The sequence below is a fragment of the Myotis lucifugus genome, unplaced genomic scaffold (genome assembly GCF_000147115.1).
Source record: "Myotis lucifugus unplaced genomic scaffold, Myoluc2.0 scaffold_30, whole genome shotgun sequence".
Lineage (NCBI taxonomy): Eukaryota > Metazoa > Chordata > Mammalia > Chiroptera > Vespertilionidae > Myotis > Myotis lucifugus.
The window spans coordinates 2,423,491-2,439,526 of record NW_005871078.1 but is presented as its reverse complement, the minus strand read 5'-3'; the positions used below and the strand labels follow the sequence as shown (position 1 = coordinate 2,439,526).

The window sequence follows — 16,036 nt, the reverse complement described above, 5'->3', positions numbered from 1 at the left end:
AGGACAACTGGTTTTATATCAACATTCTGCTTCTGTACCACGATACAATGTGCATTTACAGATTACTGGATTGTTGCAGACTAGGAAGACTGCATAAAACTCCAAGTTCACTGCCAACTGGAAATCAGACATAAGGTTAAATAATAACCACATCAGTATTTTTGGTGGAAGAAGTTGGCAGAGCTTACATTAGTTCTTTTCATCCATTTCAAAGGAAGAGAAACTCAGTAAAAAAAAGTTTACCGCTTAGAAAAATAAAGCACCAATCTTTTAAAATCTGAATATTTTAGATTAAAAAAACTATAATCAAGGTTTATCGCCAGACAACATTACCAAAAAACAGCCCCACTGAATAAATGGTTCCCATCTCCCTTTGAGTTCACATGCCTTAAATTGTCTTTGTGTTAAAATATTAGTTAGAAAAGGTAAATTGACTTGGTATAAGACAAAAATGGTTACTTAATGATGCAATCTACTTCTTTTCCCAAATAATAATGAAGTCTGCAACTTGAAGGTGATACTACCACTGCATTTCTGCTGGCAACAGATGACCTTGACTTCTTCTTAGAGATATAAGTTTATAGCACTGAATAAATTAAAATGCAAGAAACAGTGTTTCAATATAAATTATTTGCAGTTTTCATTTTAACAGAGGTTTTTATTGTAGCTCTTATTCTATGGAAATGTTTTCTATTCCTTGTTTTTGTTCAAAGGAAAAGTCATACTGTGTTTGTGTGTGTGTGTTTAATGATTTAAATGTAACTCTTCAGTAACTCATGTGTGTAAAAGCAAGAGTCAAAAAACAAACAAACAAACAAAACACTGGGGAGAAAACTTACTGGCAAGAACAATCTCTGGGAAGCACATGGTTTAAAGAGCTTTTTCCACTCCATTGCATTCTCACTCGGAAAACTTATTGGGTATAATGAATAATTAAATGTTTGTAAAAATGACCAGCTGTCGAGCTGAAAAATATATAAAAAAAGGACGGTTTAATTTTGTTTCACTTTCAATTTTCTCTGTAAGATCATATAACAGACTATTTATTTTTTTTAAAAATAAAAATTAAGATAGTACACATTTTATGTTGGACACAGTTAAGACAAAGTCAGAGTCTTCTTTCTCACCATTTTTTTTTTCATTCAGAATTTTAAAGTCATAATAATATGCTAGAGAGACTCCACCACAAAGATTTGAGGCACAACAAAAGTTATAAGGAAATCAATCACAAAACCAGAAAGTTAAAAGAGCCTTGTAAATTGCTGATCTCATTCAACTTTACCTGATATATAAATCTTCTCCATCCCTAAACAAATTAAACTGAGAAAAATGAAGCACTAATTTTATTGCATCATTTCCTATTATATCATACTAGTGGCCTGGTGCACAAAATTCATGCACATTAAAAGGGAATTAATTAGAGGAAATATTGTAATATTGTTATTTGCCCTTTCTCTATAATAGAAGTGTCAGAGATGAAAGAAAATTAGTAAAATGTATACGAAAATCTTCCTCCTGTCAGAGTCTGGGGCACACCAGGGGACCCAGAGTCAAGTCCCCACCCACCCACACAGGGGGCGTGGCCTGAGGTCCCCCTTCAAGCCCCGCCAGGCAGGGGGCATGGCCTCAGGTCCCCCGTCAAGCCCCGCTGGGCTGGGGACGCGGCCTCAGGTCCCCTGTCAAGCCCCGCCAGGCAGGGGGCGCAGCCTCAGGTCCCCCTTCAAGCCCCACTGGGCCGGGGGCACGGCCTCAGGTCCCCCGGCCCGGCGCCGGAGTGGGGGGTGCAGCCTGAGGTCCCACAGCCCGGCGCCAGGGCGGGGGGCACAGCCTGAGGTCCCCCTTCAAGCCCAGCCCGGCAGGGGCATGGCCTGAGGTCCCCTGGCAAGCCCCGCTGGGCCAGGGGCACGGCCTCAGGTCCCCCACCCCGGTGCCACGCAGGCTCAGGTCCCTGCTGATCGCTCATTACGGGAACCCCGCTTCCACTGTGGGCGCGGCCATCTTGTGATGGTGTGACAGAGTGAGGGTCAATTTGCATATTGCCTCTTTGTTATATAGGATAATATGTTTATAAAGTCAGACCAATATGAAACTAATCCTATATAATGAAAGCCTAATTATGCAAATCGACCGAACAGCGGAATGACCGGTGGAACAACCAGTTGCTATAACACGCACTGACCAGGGGGCAGACACTCAATGCAGGAGCTTCCCCCAGCCCGCAGGCCGCAGGCCAGCCAAGGTGGGTGCCAGTGGGGGCCCCCCAATCACCCCACCAGTAGCTCCACAGATCGGCCCTGATTGCCAGCCAGGCCTAGGTACCCTACCCGTGCAAGAATTTCATGCACCAGGCCTCTAGTTAGAAAATATTTGTCTATTTATGTGCTTTTAATATGCATAGATATTCCTGATAATAAAATGTTCTGATAAATACGTATCCAATGCCAACTTCTAAAAAGAAGATTACAAAAGGCAAAAAAGACCTAAAAATCTATAATGAACACGTTTACTCTTTAGCATCCTTAATGCATTGCAAGACACTGTATTGTTTCCAATTCTGCTTAAGTATTACCTGTCACTGTTGCTTCAAAAGAATTGTTGACTCAAATTTCCTACATTCACAATTTATAAGGAGGGGGTTCTAAGTAGTTTATGTAACAAGCTAAAAATGTTCTCTTTTTGAATGATGACTGTGTTCAAGTAATTTTTTTAAAAATCCTCACCCAAAGATATGTTTAATTGATTTTAGAGAGATGAAGGGAGAGAGACAGAAACATCAATCTGTTGCTCCCTTTACATGCCCCAAGCAGGGATTAAACCGCAACGTAGGGACGTGCAATCTCAACGTGAGTAATGGTTGCTGCTTTAAAGCAGGGGTGGGGAAGATCCGGCCCTCAGGCCATATAAATCCCACGAAATCATTTGGTCTGGCCCTGCCAAGGCATTAGGAGTGAGTTAATTAAATGTCTGACCAAATATAGCAGGCTAATTTTAAAGGTAATAATTTTGCACGGCCCACAAATGATGTTGTAAATATCCAAATGGGCCTGGGAAGAAAAAAAGGCTCCCCACCAAGCAATACATCAGTAAATATTTAACTCCATAGACTTAAGTCTCAAATACTTACTATGCCTTTGAAACTATCATGTAGTTGATCTTCAGCAAAAATATGGAACTGAAGAGGTTTGATGCTGAAAATGATTGCTGACTTCAACATGGTTATAGTTTCTTCCAGTCGTTCACCACAGGCAACCACAGCTAGGTGCATCCTCTCAATGGGCTGTACTTTCGGACCATATCTAATAGAAAAGAAAACCACATTTTCAAACAGTTTTAGTATAAAGTTAATATATTAACATGGCATTCTGACCATGTTCAAAAACTGAAGTACAAAACTTCTATTTAAAAGGTAAAGAAACATCAAATTACAAAAGAGTACAATGTTGAATCAATCATACAGTTCTATACCCTCAACCAGCCTTTCTTGGCCAACATTCCTCACTAGGAACCATAAAATATTAAAACACACACACACAACTACTTACTTTCTCAAGTCTCCCAAGAGTGGTATATAATTAAAACCATTCTAGATGCACACAAGAGAAGTTAATTCATTACTCACACTGAATGCATTAGCGCATTAGGGCTTAATTCTCTCAAGGAACCTCCCCAATTGAGAAGGGGAGCATCAATTTTTAAAGCTTTTTTATTTTAAAAAAATCAAAAACACACATAAAAGTAGAGAGAATACACAGAAGTTCCCCATGTGCCCATCTCCCAGCTACAACAATTATCCATCCAACATTATTATTTCATCTAAAAACCCTTGCCCACGCCCCCTTTCACTAACCAAAGGATCATTTTGAAGGAAACACAGACAGAAATTCACCCATAAATATTTCAATATTATATCCAATATTCACCCATGTGACTACAAGAAGTTTTCTTCACCTAACTTTTGTCACTGACATACATACCTTCAGTCCCCTTTACCAAGTAATCAGTGAGTAGCGGAAACCTCTGAGGTGGTCTAAAACATACAAGTCAAACTCTAGACTGCATCTTGGAAGGGAAGACTCCCTAAGCCCCAGTTATCGGCCTAGGCCAGTGGTCGGCAAACTCATTAGTCAACAGAGCCAAATATCAACAGTACAACGATTGAAATTTCTTTTGAGAGCCAAATTTTTTAAACTTAAACTATATAGGTAGGTACATTGTTATTAACTTAATTAGGGTACTCCTAAGGCTTAGGAAGAGCCACACTCAAGGGGCCAAAGAGCCGCATGTGGCTCGTGAGCCGCAGTTTGCCGACCACTGGCCTAGGCTATGTTAGGCCCCACTACTTCTAACACAAAGCAGCAGTCAACAGCACCAGGCCTATTTCAACCCTCTTGCACCTTTATAACCTACCAGTACCTAAAGAACAGAACTAATTACATGTGACTGTATTGTTATTAAATAAAATAACAAACTTATAAAATAAAGATCCCATCTGTAATTATGACGTAAAACAATCTTTTTGGAACTGACAGCTAAAGTAATGTAAAAATGGAAGATAACAGAAGACAAAACTAGTAACACATTAAAGTATTGTAATGTACAAACAATCCACACTAAAAATGTACAAATTTGACTTTAACTCCATTTTTGCTGACACAGATCATTTCTGGAAAGTGTGTAAAGTCTTAGAAATTCTAATATTTAACATTACCAGTTGTATGTATACATAACTGAGATTTGCAATAGCAGGGATGAGAAATTAATTATTTCTCTTAAATTTACAAGCTAAAATTACTGTAGTTATATTCTTTAGCATAGACTTTGGAATCCTGGAATATTCACCCACATGTTAGAGTGGTCCCAGACTGTTTTCTGAGGAAATGCTTGATCTTGCTCATGGATAATTAGTCCCTCAACCAACTAGGCTATTAGAAAACAGAAAATCATATTAAATAACTTTAAATACAAGCAACTGACTATATAAAACATACTTGGAGAAGTTACATATAAAATGGTGTTCTTGCAAGATTTTTACTATTCCAGAAGCAGCAATGATATTCTTCAGCAAATTCATACATCTTAATGTTAAAATGATAATAAACATTTAGAATTTTTCATTGTAGTAGTATAGAAAATTAAGTCTGAGCCCTGTTTTGCTGTGATCTATCCCTTCCTACTAACAAGCCTGTTTTGCTAAAGGCCTGGAGGTATTTAAAACAGCAGTTGAAACTGCTGCTTTTCTGGTCTAACTGGGTTCTTTGGGCCTGAAAATGGGTTCATTGCTCTTACATTGGGATATCTCACATACACAATTACTGGTAACTGGCTGTCAGCCTTTATGCAGAAGAGCAGAAAGCTCTTCAGCCAAATTACTTGTCTCCTAGAAAACGCAGGGACCATTTCCTTCCCTGGGCCCTCTACTGGGAGGCTGAAACTTAGACTCCTCAATGCCGCGATAACTCGCCTTTTGTTCAGGCTAATGGGCCAATTATTCTATAGATGGATATGCTTTCTTTAAGAGAAAAAAAATACCTTCCCCAGATAATTTATAAAGTTAACTGTTACTTAAATGGTGTTAAATGGAGAAGTTACATATAAAATGGTATTCTTGCAAGAATTATTTTTACTATTCCAGAAGCAGTGGTGATATTCTTCATCAAAGTATTAAGATCATCATTAAATTAAAACATAGTATTAGGTACAGACTTTGCTTTTAATATTTAGATTGATCTGCCAGGAATGGATTTAATGAATGGTTTGAGGTGGGGACAGTGACGTAATTTTGCACATGGCTATCCCACTGTGCAAGCACCAGCTGTTAGGTACCAGTTTATCCTTTCCCACCCACCTGGCCTGCCTGGCCACTTCTTTCACATACTGGTGTTAGCATGTGCTTAAATCTTTTTAAAGCACTGTTCTTTCCCATGGACAGCAACAGAAAGCAGCAGTACCTCCTCCCTTGTCTGCATTCTCTATCTGCCCCCACTTTTCTGGTGAGCCCCCCGGTTTGTAATATTAAACCCTAGCAGAGGGAAGACTAGGTATCTATGCTTTCTATACCTATAATAAGGGGGTGGGTGGGAACCTCGTTCATCTCAAAGCACGATGACACAATAAAAGACAAAGCAGTGAAGACATACAACAATTTCACAGAGCTCTAATTATCTAATCTTTCCAGCAAATGCCTCCAGACCCCACTTCTCATGATGGTATAAAGGCCCTCATTAAAGCACCAAGACTTGAGAATCTATAATGGGTTCTGATTGCTTAATTGGCCCTAACTAGATCCTGCCCCAAAGCTAAAAGCCAAGAGATTTTTAAAGTAAGCCGTAATAGTCATGTGTTGCACAGAATTCTCTACATACAGAGACAAGAAGTATAGCAAACCTTTTTAAGAAAAATAAGTTAAATGTTCAAGAAAAAAATAATCCCTCTAAAATCCGTCCCAGGGACTCCTCCTCCCAGGCATTTTAGCAAGGCTTAGTCACACTGCCAACACTCCTTCCACCAATTTCTATGAAAGGAGTACCATCAAATTGCATTTGCTTTTCTGTTGAGTCCTTTGGTAGCGAAAGCATTATATACAGTACAGACTCAACACCTAAACTGTGACAAGACAAAACATACTTTAACATGTCTCTGTCCACCACCATGTCCCTAGACCCCAAGGACAGGAAATAATTCCAAGTGGAAGAAATCTAACGTAAGCTTCTACTCTATAGGAAGGGGAAACTAAAACCACCTAGAAGTAACAGGGAAACAGCCATTCAAGTAATTTTGGTGACAACTGAATGGCGTAATCTTATCAGGCTCTGTGAAAGTATGCTATACAGTGTAACTAAGAAAAAAAGGCCCTATGGATTAAAGAAATGTCCAAAAGGACATTTTTAAGTCAAACCTATTTTCCACAGATATGTGATTAGAAGAAAGTCTTCAGATAATTCAAAGATAACACTTGAGGGTTCCCATGGCTAAATTTGGCATAAACTGAGCATGAACAGGAATTATGAGAGTGATGCATAACACATTAGATTTAAAAAATGAATCCATGAGTCTACAATGACACCAATGAAAAGGGATAAGGGGGAGGTGGAACTCTTTAAAGATGAATGCCAACCAATAAATGTAGAAAGAATAACAGAATTATGAAAATCACTAGTTTGCAATCACCATTATAATAGACTAGAGGTGTGGTGCACGGATTTGTGCATGGGTGGGGTCCCTCAGCCTGGCCTGCACCCTCTTGCAATCCAGGACCCTGAGGGATGTAGCAGTGCTGAAGCAGCAGGCAGCTGGGGAGGAACCCCAGCCGGGGCCGGGCACAGCTCCGCTGCCGCTCATCCTGGCCCCACTGCTCCTACTGCCGCTGCCACACCTGCACTCACCAGCCGTGAGCCCAGCTTCTGGCTGAGTGGAGCGGAACTCCCACTGTGGGAGCCCCCTGACCACCAGGGGGCAGCTCCTGCATTGAGTGTCTGCCCCCTGGTGGTCAGTGCACGTCACAGCGACCAGTCAACGGGTCGTTCCGGTCATTCAGTTGTAACGGTCGCTTAGGTTTTTATATCTATAGATAGATGATTTGAACAAGAATAGCCAATGGATGTTAAAACCACATATCAAAGTATTATCCCCACACATTACAAAGGGGATAAAGATACTTTTACAAGTTTAGAAATGTAATATCACCACCTTAATTACATGATCAAACTTAACCAATAATGTTATTTAAACTTATGACCTCATAGGCCTCCTGAGAGCAGGCCCAAAGAGGAGCACAGTATCTATTATGAGTATTCCTGCCAAAAATCCTGAAACCAATCATGAGGAGACAGACAAATCTAAATAAAGGGATATTCTACAAAACAAAACACAACACAAATATCAAATCATGAAGGATACCATCACTGCCCAAAAGGCTGAGATACTACTATTCTAGAGGGAAGGAGATTTTTAAAGAAATCTAACAACTGAATGCAATATATAACTCTTGAGTGGATCCTGAATGAGGGAGGAAAGACATAAAGTTCATTAACAGAAAATAAAGAAATATTAATATGAATATATAGTCTGTCAGTGTTAAGAACCTGAAGTAACAATTTTATTACACTTATACTGGAGAATGTCCTTGTTCTTAGGAGCTGCAAGCTGAACACATGTAACTAGGTGGGTGTAACAAGGGCTGCAGCTGTCTCTCCAATGGTTCAGCCAAAAAAAAAAAAAAAAAAAAAGCTGGTAAAACATAATGATAATTAATAATAGATGAATAGCTAGGTGAAGGGTATGTAGTGTGCTTGCTATACTGTTCTTATAACCTTTGAGGATTTGAAACTAATGGAAGTACAATGCTGAGAGGGGGAAATCAGAAAAAAATACTATTTAAAGAATATTCTACATGTGTTAGCAATTAATACTTATATTTAATATAGAATTAAAAAAATAAAATCAATAAACTATTCTTTAAAAATGTTTTAATTCTATATTAAATATAAGTATTAATTGCTAAAACATAATTTAAAACAACCTATAAAAAAATTTAAAACATAAAAAATAAAATTACCTGTAAATATATATTTCTTAAAATGAACATGTGACCATTCAAGAGAAGACAGATAACATTAAATTCACCTATACCCATAGACTCCATGAACTGAAAATTGATTCCCACCATAAAGAGAAAGATTAAGTATTTTAAAAATTCAACTCTTAGAAAAATTAGTATATTAAAACAATATTTATAAAAATATTAAAAAGAGATTGCATAATGAAAAGATAACTAAAAATTAAAAATGAAATAAATTAGGAAGATATTTGTGATCCATGGCAAAAGCAGAATATATAATTCTATGAGTTCATAAAAAAGCATTACAAATTCAATAGGTAAAATATCAATACAGAAAAAATTTAAAAGCTAAATAAATATAGAAATATATTCAACAAATAATCAACAAAATATAAATCATAAACAAGCCATCATTTTACCCTATTATATGGTAAAATTATAACTCCCAATAATGCGCTTAAGGTTATGGAGACACTGGTAGATTCACACAATCCTGGTGCACACTTAAATCCACATAATTTTTAGAACATAATATAATAATTCATTCTTTGTAATGAATATGTGAACTCCTTTCATATGCCAGACATTGGGGACAAGCAGGAAAGCCACAATCCTTACCTCACACAAATTTACAACCTTGGTGAAAAGACAGAATTTTAAAAGATTTAATCAGAAATAATGGTAACTGCTTAAAATAGAAAAAAATTGAGATTGCTCAAGAAGCTTACTACACAAACATATAGGCTAGTCTGAAAGTGCTGAGGAAAATCATTAGTTATTTACTGGTTGCCAAGCACCAGTAAAAAAAAAAATGAAATAAAGTATTAATAAACTATTCTTTAAAAAAATAAAAATTTTACATTAAATATAAGTATTAATTGCTAAAACATAATTTACATGATGAATACAATGTGCTATCTATCTGTAAAGTCAACAGTCTACAAGTTGATTCAGAACCACAACCGATGAAATAGGTAAAATAATACAGAAGATACAGAGAAGGCAGGAGCAGTGGCAGGGAAGGGAGATCACACTAGCTGGATAAGAAGCGATGAGCATGACAGATAAGGCAACAGGAAGGAAGAGGCCGGCAGGAGCAACTGTGAAAGGAAAAGGGTAGAAGTGTCACTGTGGACTGACATGTGAAAGTCAGTTGTAAACCAAGATTCAATAGCTGGATAAGAAGTGATGGGCCTGGTAGATAAGGCAACAGGAAGGAGGAGGCCCTCAGGAGCAACTGTGAAAGGAGACCAGTAGAAGAGTCTTGTGGACTGACAGGTGAAAGTCAGTCGTAAACCAAGATACAATCTACAGATGAGGGAAAGCGGGAGGAGCTAGACCACGAGTTCAGGTCTGAACAAGAGTGTCTGAGGCATCTGAATCGGCAAGGTAAAATAACCAACATGCAGCTGGAAATACAGTTGTGGAGCTCAGAAAAGAGATCTGGACTAGAGACACCAGTTAAACAGATTATCCTCAGTGGGGAGAGGAAAGAGCAGAGTTCTAAGGAACTTCGATGTTTATGAGTCGGGAATAGAGAAAGGAGTTCAGATCAAAGAGCTGAGGACACTGGTCTCCAGAGCCATAGACTGATAGAGCTGAAAGAAAGAGGAAGTGGTCACCAGTGTCAAACGGACAAGAAAAGTGAATGAGGCCCAGAAGAACAGTACAGAGGCAGGGGTGACTTCAATGAGAGGCAGGCGCCGCTCATAGTGGACTGGGTTGGTTGGTTGGTTGGTAGAAGTAAGCCAGTAGACACTCTTAAGATGTTTGCTGGTAACGGGAAAGAGAGTAAATAAAAGACAATTTTCTTTTTTATGTTATTTTATGTTCATTGTATAATAAATTGGGAGAAAATAATCCTCCCAGATAAACTTTGATCAAAGTAAAATTATATAAAGAACTAGAGGCCCGATGCACAAAAATTCATGCAGAGTAGGCCTTCCTTCCCCCCGCTGCCAGCACCAGCTTCCCTCTGGCACCCGGGACCCGGGCTTCTCTCCTCCGGCCACCGGCAGGCACCCAGGACCCGGACTGCTTCCCTCCAGCCCCCTGCAGGCACCCGGGACCCAAGGTGGCTTCCCTCAGGTCACCCGCAGGCACCCGGGACCCAAGGTGGCTTCCCTCAGGTCACCCGCAGGCACCCGGGACCCGGGCGGGCTTCCCTCTGGCCCTGGCTTCATCAGGAAGGACGTCCGGAAGATGCCCAGTCTAATTAGCATGTTACCCTTTTATTATTATAGATAGATTCAAATTGGCAAAGCAGCGACAGGCCTGGGAAGAAGAAAATGGTGCCAGCTAAGTCCCCACTGTGCCAGGCAAAATCTGAGACCTAAGGGGACAGTAAAAGGGAATTTCAAAGAAGCTTTACCTCTTTGAAGTAAGGAGGTGGGGCAGACAAGACAACCTCGTGGAGTCAGGGGAAATGGGGTATTATTTAGAACAAATACTGAAATGGAGGGAGGGAGTGAAGTGGCTATTATATGGCATTTTGGCTTGGCTGTGTGTTTGAAGAGAATGAATTAAGTGTGAGGGATCCTAAGTTCTAAGTAAGAAACAAAATGGTTACAGATATATAGTATGGATTCAATATTACAAGTAAAGAGTATAACAGAGAAATGTAACTTTTAAAACCTCAAATTCAGGAGAGTAACAAGCACAAGGGTTTACATTATATATTCATTCACATGTAATTCCTTCCAGAGACTGGAGAAGCCAAAGCAAAAGGAATAATAATAACCAGAGGCTCTGGGATTCAGACCAGGTCCACTTCCCTGGGCTACTCTCGCAGTTGAGAAGGGAGATTATTCCTCATGCCTTATGATTATAACTTACAAAAGAGTCTGGGTTGTATAGATCAGAGTATATGGAAGTTTTCAAACTTACCAAGCTTCTAGAGTGAGGAATTTATGGCACAAGGCTGAAAACAGCAAGGTGGCGCTTGTCAAGGCTCTATTCATTTAGCAGACTTTTATAAGAATGAAAAATATGGAGCCCCAATTCTCCAAAATTATGATCAAGATGAAGGGTGAGATTAACTTTCAAAAGGATAAGATCATTTTTAAAAGTTTGAATAATCTGATTTGACTCATCCATATTAGAATTTCAATCTTTCCATAGCAATGAGATATAATTAAAATATCTGATTTCAACGATTTCCTCCCAGTAGTTCATGAAACACATAATGTATTGGGAATATAAGAATTTTAAAATACATACTATTACATATTAAAAATGTGCATTAGTTCTTCCCACCTAGACTACTTCACCTCCTGTCCTTGCGCCTATTCATCATGCAGCAGCTCCCTCCAGGAAGCCTTCCCTGATGCCTTAAGGTGATCCCACCTGATGACTCACCTGTTTCTCCCATCATCATAGCTATTTATAATACATCACCCTCTGCAATCTCAGGTTTACTAGCTCCAGTCAGAATGCAAGCTCCAGAAGGAGGAAGCCACATTAACTAGACTCACAGTCTGGTTCTCAGCACGTAGCACTGTGCCTGGCAAACTGAATGAGTAAAATTTAATGACTCACAAGACACAGTAAAAGTAGGTGACTCTCAAATTTTACCTTTGGGAAGAGCATTTCAGGCTACCGCCTCTCTCTCCCCTGTCACTATCTCAGGGAGAGAGGCTGATGTCTCATTCAATACTTGTTTCTTTCATTGAAAGTTAGGGCAAGAAAGGGACCAGAGAGGTCAGCCAATCCAGTGCCTTCCTTATGCAGAGAAGTGAACAAGGCCAAACTATTCAGGAATTTAAGAGATCAATAAACAATGCCATATCATTTGCTCCATTAAACCCTGATTTTTATCCTCCCACTCCCCAATATTCAATCTCTGCTAATAACCAAAATAATCCTTGCCCAGGTGTCCCCATCCACTTACAAAACGTTTGTTTAGTATACCAACTTAAATTAAATAAATGTCATGTATATGTATATATCTCTGTAAATATCAGTGGAAGTCTATCTTAAACCACCTATTTATCACTTGTTAAATTCAATCATAAATTCTCCTAAAAACAATGGTTTATTTATCATAATAACATTTAAAAAGATTACAGCATTTTATATGCATTATGTACTAAAAAATAGTGATAACTACAAAGTAGGGGGAAAAAACACAGAAAAACTAGAAAATAAATCATTTACTTGTATGATAATATATTACAGGGGAAAAAACATTTTTATATCCTATTTATTATCAAAAATGTATCTACTATCTAATCTTACCTACACTGACTTTTCTGCCAATTAAATATTAAGTGCCTACCTAAAAGCCGCTTCCCAAAAGCAGTTCATTCCACAAACATCAGAGGGCAGCATCCAATAGGGATTCCAGTAACACAGAGAGAAATCTTTACACCTAACAGGGTAAGACAGAAATAGAGTCCTAAGTGAGTATTTTAGTTTAAAACTAACAAGGAATTTACCCCAACACATAACTTACTATTCTATTTTACAGCAATAAAACTGCAAATCCAATTTTGCAAATTCAATATTGCTACAGTAATTTGAGGATTTTTGAAAATTGATTTCTCCATTACTTAGGGTACCATTATTTTAAATAGAACTTTAAAACCTTAGAGTGGAATATACAACAGATTGGAAACCAGTTTCCTAGTCAGGAACTCTCCTAATATATTAAAATCCACTCCTTAGACGACACAGAAAATACAAGAGTACATCTAAAATTTTCCTTCTGCCCTGGATGGTTTTGCTCAGTGGTTGGAGCATCAGCCCGTGGAACAAAGGGTCTCGGGTTCTATTCCCAGTCAAAGGCATGTACCTCGGTTGCAGGGGTGTGGGAGGCAACCATCTCTCTCACATCTATGTTTCTCTTCCCCCTCCCCCACCTCTCTCTAAAATAATCAGTGGAAAGAATATCCTCCGGTGAGGATTAATTAAGAAAATAAAATTAAAATTTCCTTCATGAACTACACATATTCCCCTTAGAATAAAATCCATTTTAGCCAAACAAAATATTTGCTTATCCTGAAGCAAAATTAAAATGCCACAAATGCTGATGAAAGGCAAGAGGAACTTTAAATGTTTTCAAATTAATCCTCAATCAAAGCTTCTTGTATGGTGTTTCAAACTGAAAAAATATGAAATCATAGCTCTGTTTCATTATCTACAGTATGTCAGGTTTGCTATATTATACACACTAAAATGGAGGCTCGAATGTGTTCTTTCTCCTTCGATTGCAGGTTGGAGCAAAAAACAAAACAATGCTTCATGTTACAAAAAGTATGTTTTTCACTGTTACTCCTTTTCAAAACAGTCTAGTTTGAAATCACTACAGTGGGGGCCTGGGTATTAAATTAACCAAGTATGACCTCGGGGTGAGGTACTAAGCCAGGTCCCCTCATATCCCATCACCCTGAAGCTTTGTTTTCTCCCCACGGATTCAATGACAAGTTACCGTTCTTACAAGGAAAGGTCTATGTAATTTCAGATTCGCAAAGATCTCTGATCATATCTCTCACTAGTGCCAATGCCTCACACCAGACCTATTAAATCAATCTCCAAGAACAGGGTCAGGCACTGGTGGCTTTTAAAATGCTGCCTAAGTAATTCTGTACACTACTGCATAAAACTACAGTCTAAATTTTAAAATCAATGGGAAAAAGTTACATTGCAATCTGATTTTCCTTTAAAGGAACGCCCTTTTCAAACATAACATAAAATGTTACATACCTTAATGTAGGTGGTTGATAAATAAAAAAAAAAAAGGAACTATGTGCAGACCAGTACATACAAGTTGATCAGGAAACTTATGTTTGTCCCTTCCCTGACATGGTTATGAGTTTTTTAAGACTTGCATTTCATACTAGAGACGCAAGCTCAGTAGTGGTGGTAAGAGTTCTTTTCAGATTCAAGTGTTTTCACATCCCTTTAAGCCTCACAACAAACCTGTTCAAACAGATATCTCCATCCTTCAGATTCAGGCATTATCACGGTTTTCTTTCAACAAATCCACAATTCATTGATAATCAATCCTAAAGTGCACCTTTGTTCCAGGAAGGAAATAACTAAACTGGTTATTCCATCTCTCCATGTCAAACCTTACAACAGTAGAAAATGGATAATAAACTCTCAAAGAAAATTACTCCCTAATTAAATTTTTCTATAAAAGTTATTGCTTAAAATTACGTAATAATACCATTTTTTGCTTCAACTTACAATCCTCAATCACTCAGCCCTAGGCAACCACAAATCTATTTTCTGTCTCCATAGATTTTGCCTGTTACTGGCATTTCACATAAATGGAATCATATAATATGTGACCTTTTGAGTCTGATTTCATTTACTGGCATAATATTTTCAAGGTTCACCCAGTGTAGCATTTATCAGTACACTCCATTCCTTTTTATAGCCAAACAATATTCCATTTTATGGATAGATATACACATTTTGTTTATCTATTCATCAGGTGATAGACATTTGGGCTGTTTCCCAATTTTTTACTATTATATATAATGCTGTTATGACTATTCATGCAGTTTTTCTGTGAGCACATGTTTGCAATTCTCTTGAGTGTACACTTAAAAGTGGACTTGCCAGATCATGAAATCACTGTCAAGATGAAGCAACAGGTAAAAAAGTTAAGTTTTAGGTAAGTTTCTTGACTATAACTTAATATCAGAAAACACAGTTAATAGAGGATGGTTTTCTGCCTTTCTTTAATGGGGATGTAAAACATAAGCACTAGTGAGTACACATGCTTTTTTTTTTTTTTAATCATAAAACACTGAGGCGCTGCTGGCAAAAGGTGGCATAATTTAAAGTGTCTTACCTCCCAAATTTACATTTTCTTATGAAAAATTGATTTTAAAAATTAAGATACAGAGTAGAAACTCATTACATACAGTAACTGTTACTATAAGCAATAAATTAAGAAAAGCACTTGTAGCTTCAGGCCAAAAAAAATAATAAAGCTTAAAAATACTGGAAAATAAAGGTAGTTATCCAAGTTCTGGTTATTAATTGCTTTTTCTTTTATTCCTTAAAGCTATTAGAAATGGATACTAGATATATAACATTCAAAAGATAGTAATTCTATTAAATACTTTTAATGGAGCAAAACTGTAAGCTAAGCTAAGTGGGTATGTCTTCAGTAAGCAGTGATATAAAAAATCAGACAAGTCCATAAATGCAGTATTTTCACTGTGAATCAAATTGAAATAAAACTTTTCTGTGGCTCATCCTCAACTTTCTAATGGCTTAAAGTTTCTAGCTCTAGATGGCTTGTCCAAAAGCAAACTGATCAGTGGTAGCACAAAGGACCTGCGTCCTCATTGTGTGATTACATGAATTAACATCTGTAATAAAATTACACAAAATTGCACATACAAATGAGTGCATGTAAAACTGGTGATACCTAAAAACTGAAGTATGGGTTGTTCAATGTCAAATTTTGGGGTTATAATATTACATTATATTGATACATACATATTCCAGATATAGTAGTAT

The 16,036-nt window shown here is 37.9% G+C and overlaps 1 protein-coding gene across 3 annotated transcripts in view; it reads right to left on the bottom strand.

Annotated features, from left to right (window-relative positions):
- The window catches only part of GXYLT1 (glucoside xylosyltransferase 1), a 50,775-nt gene extending 35,864 nt beyond the window's left edge, over nt 1-14,911 (bottom strand). The window contains exons 1-4 of one of the 3 annotated variants that reach the window (XM_023752287.1): nt 14,261-14,911; nt 12,834-12,926; nt 3,125-3,296; nt 840-965 (exon numbers count right to left, since the gene is read on the bottom strand). In XM_023752287.1, the coding sequence (XP_023608055.1) occupies nt 840-965; nt 3,125-3,296; nt 12,834-12,926; nt 14,261-14,319 (450 nt within the window). In that variant the 5' untranslated portion in view covers nt 14,320-14,911. The remainder of the gene's footprint in view (nt 1-839; nt 966-3,124; nt 3,297-12,833; nt 12,927-14,260) is intronic. The other 2 variants (XM_023752285.1, XM_023752288.1) reach the window with 2 other exon arrangements.
- Between the last annotated feature and the right edge of the window lie 1,125 nt (nt 14,912-16,036).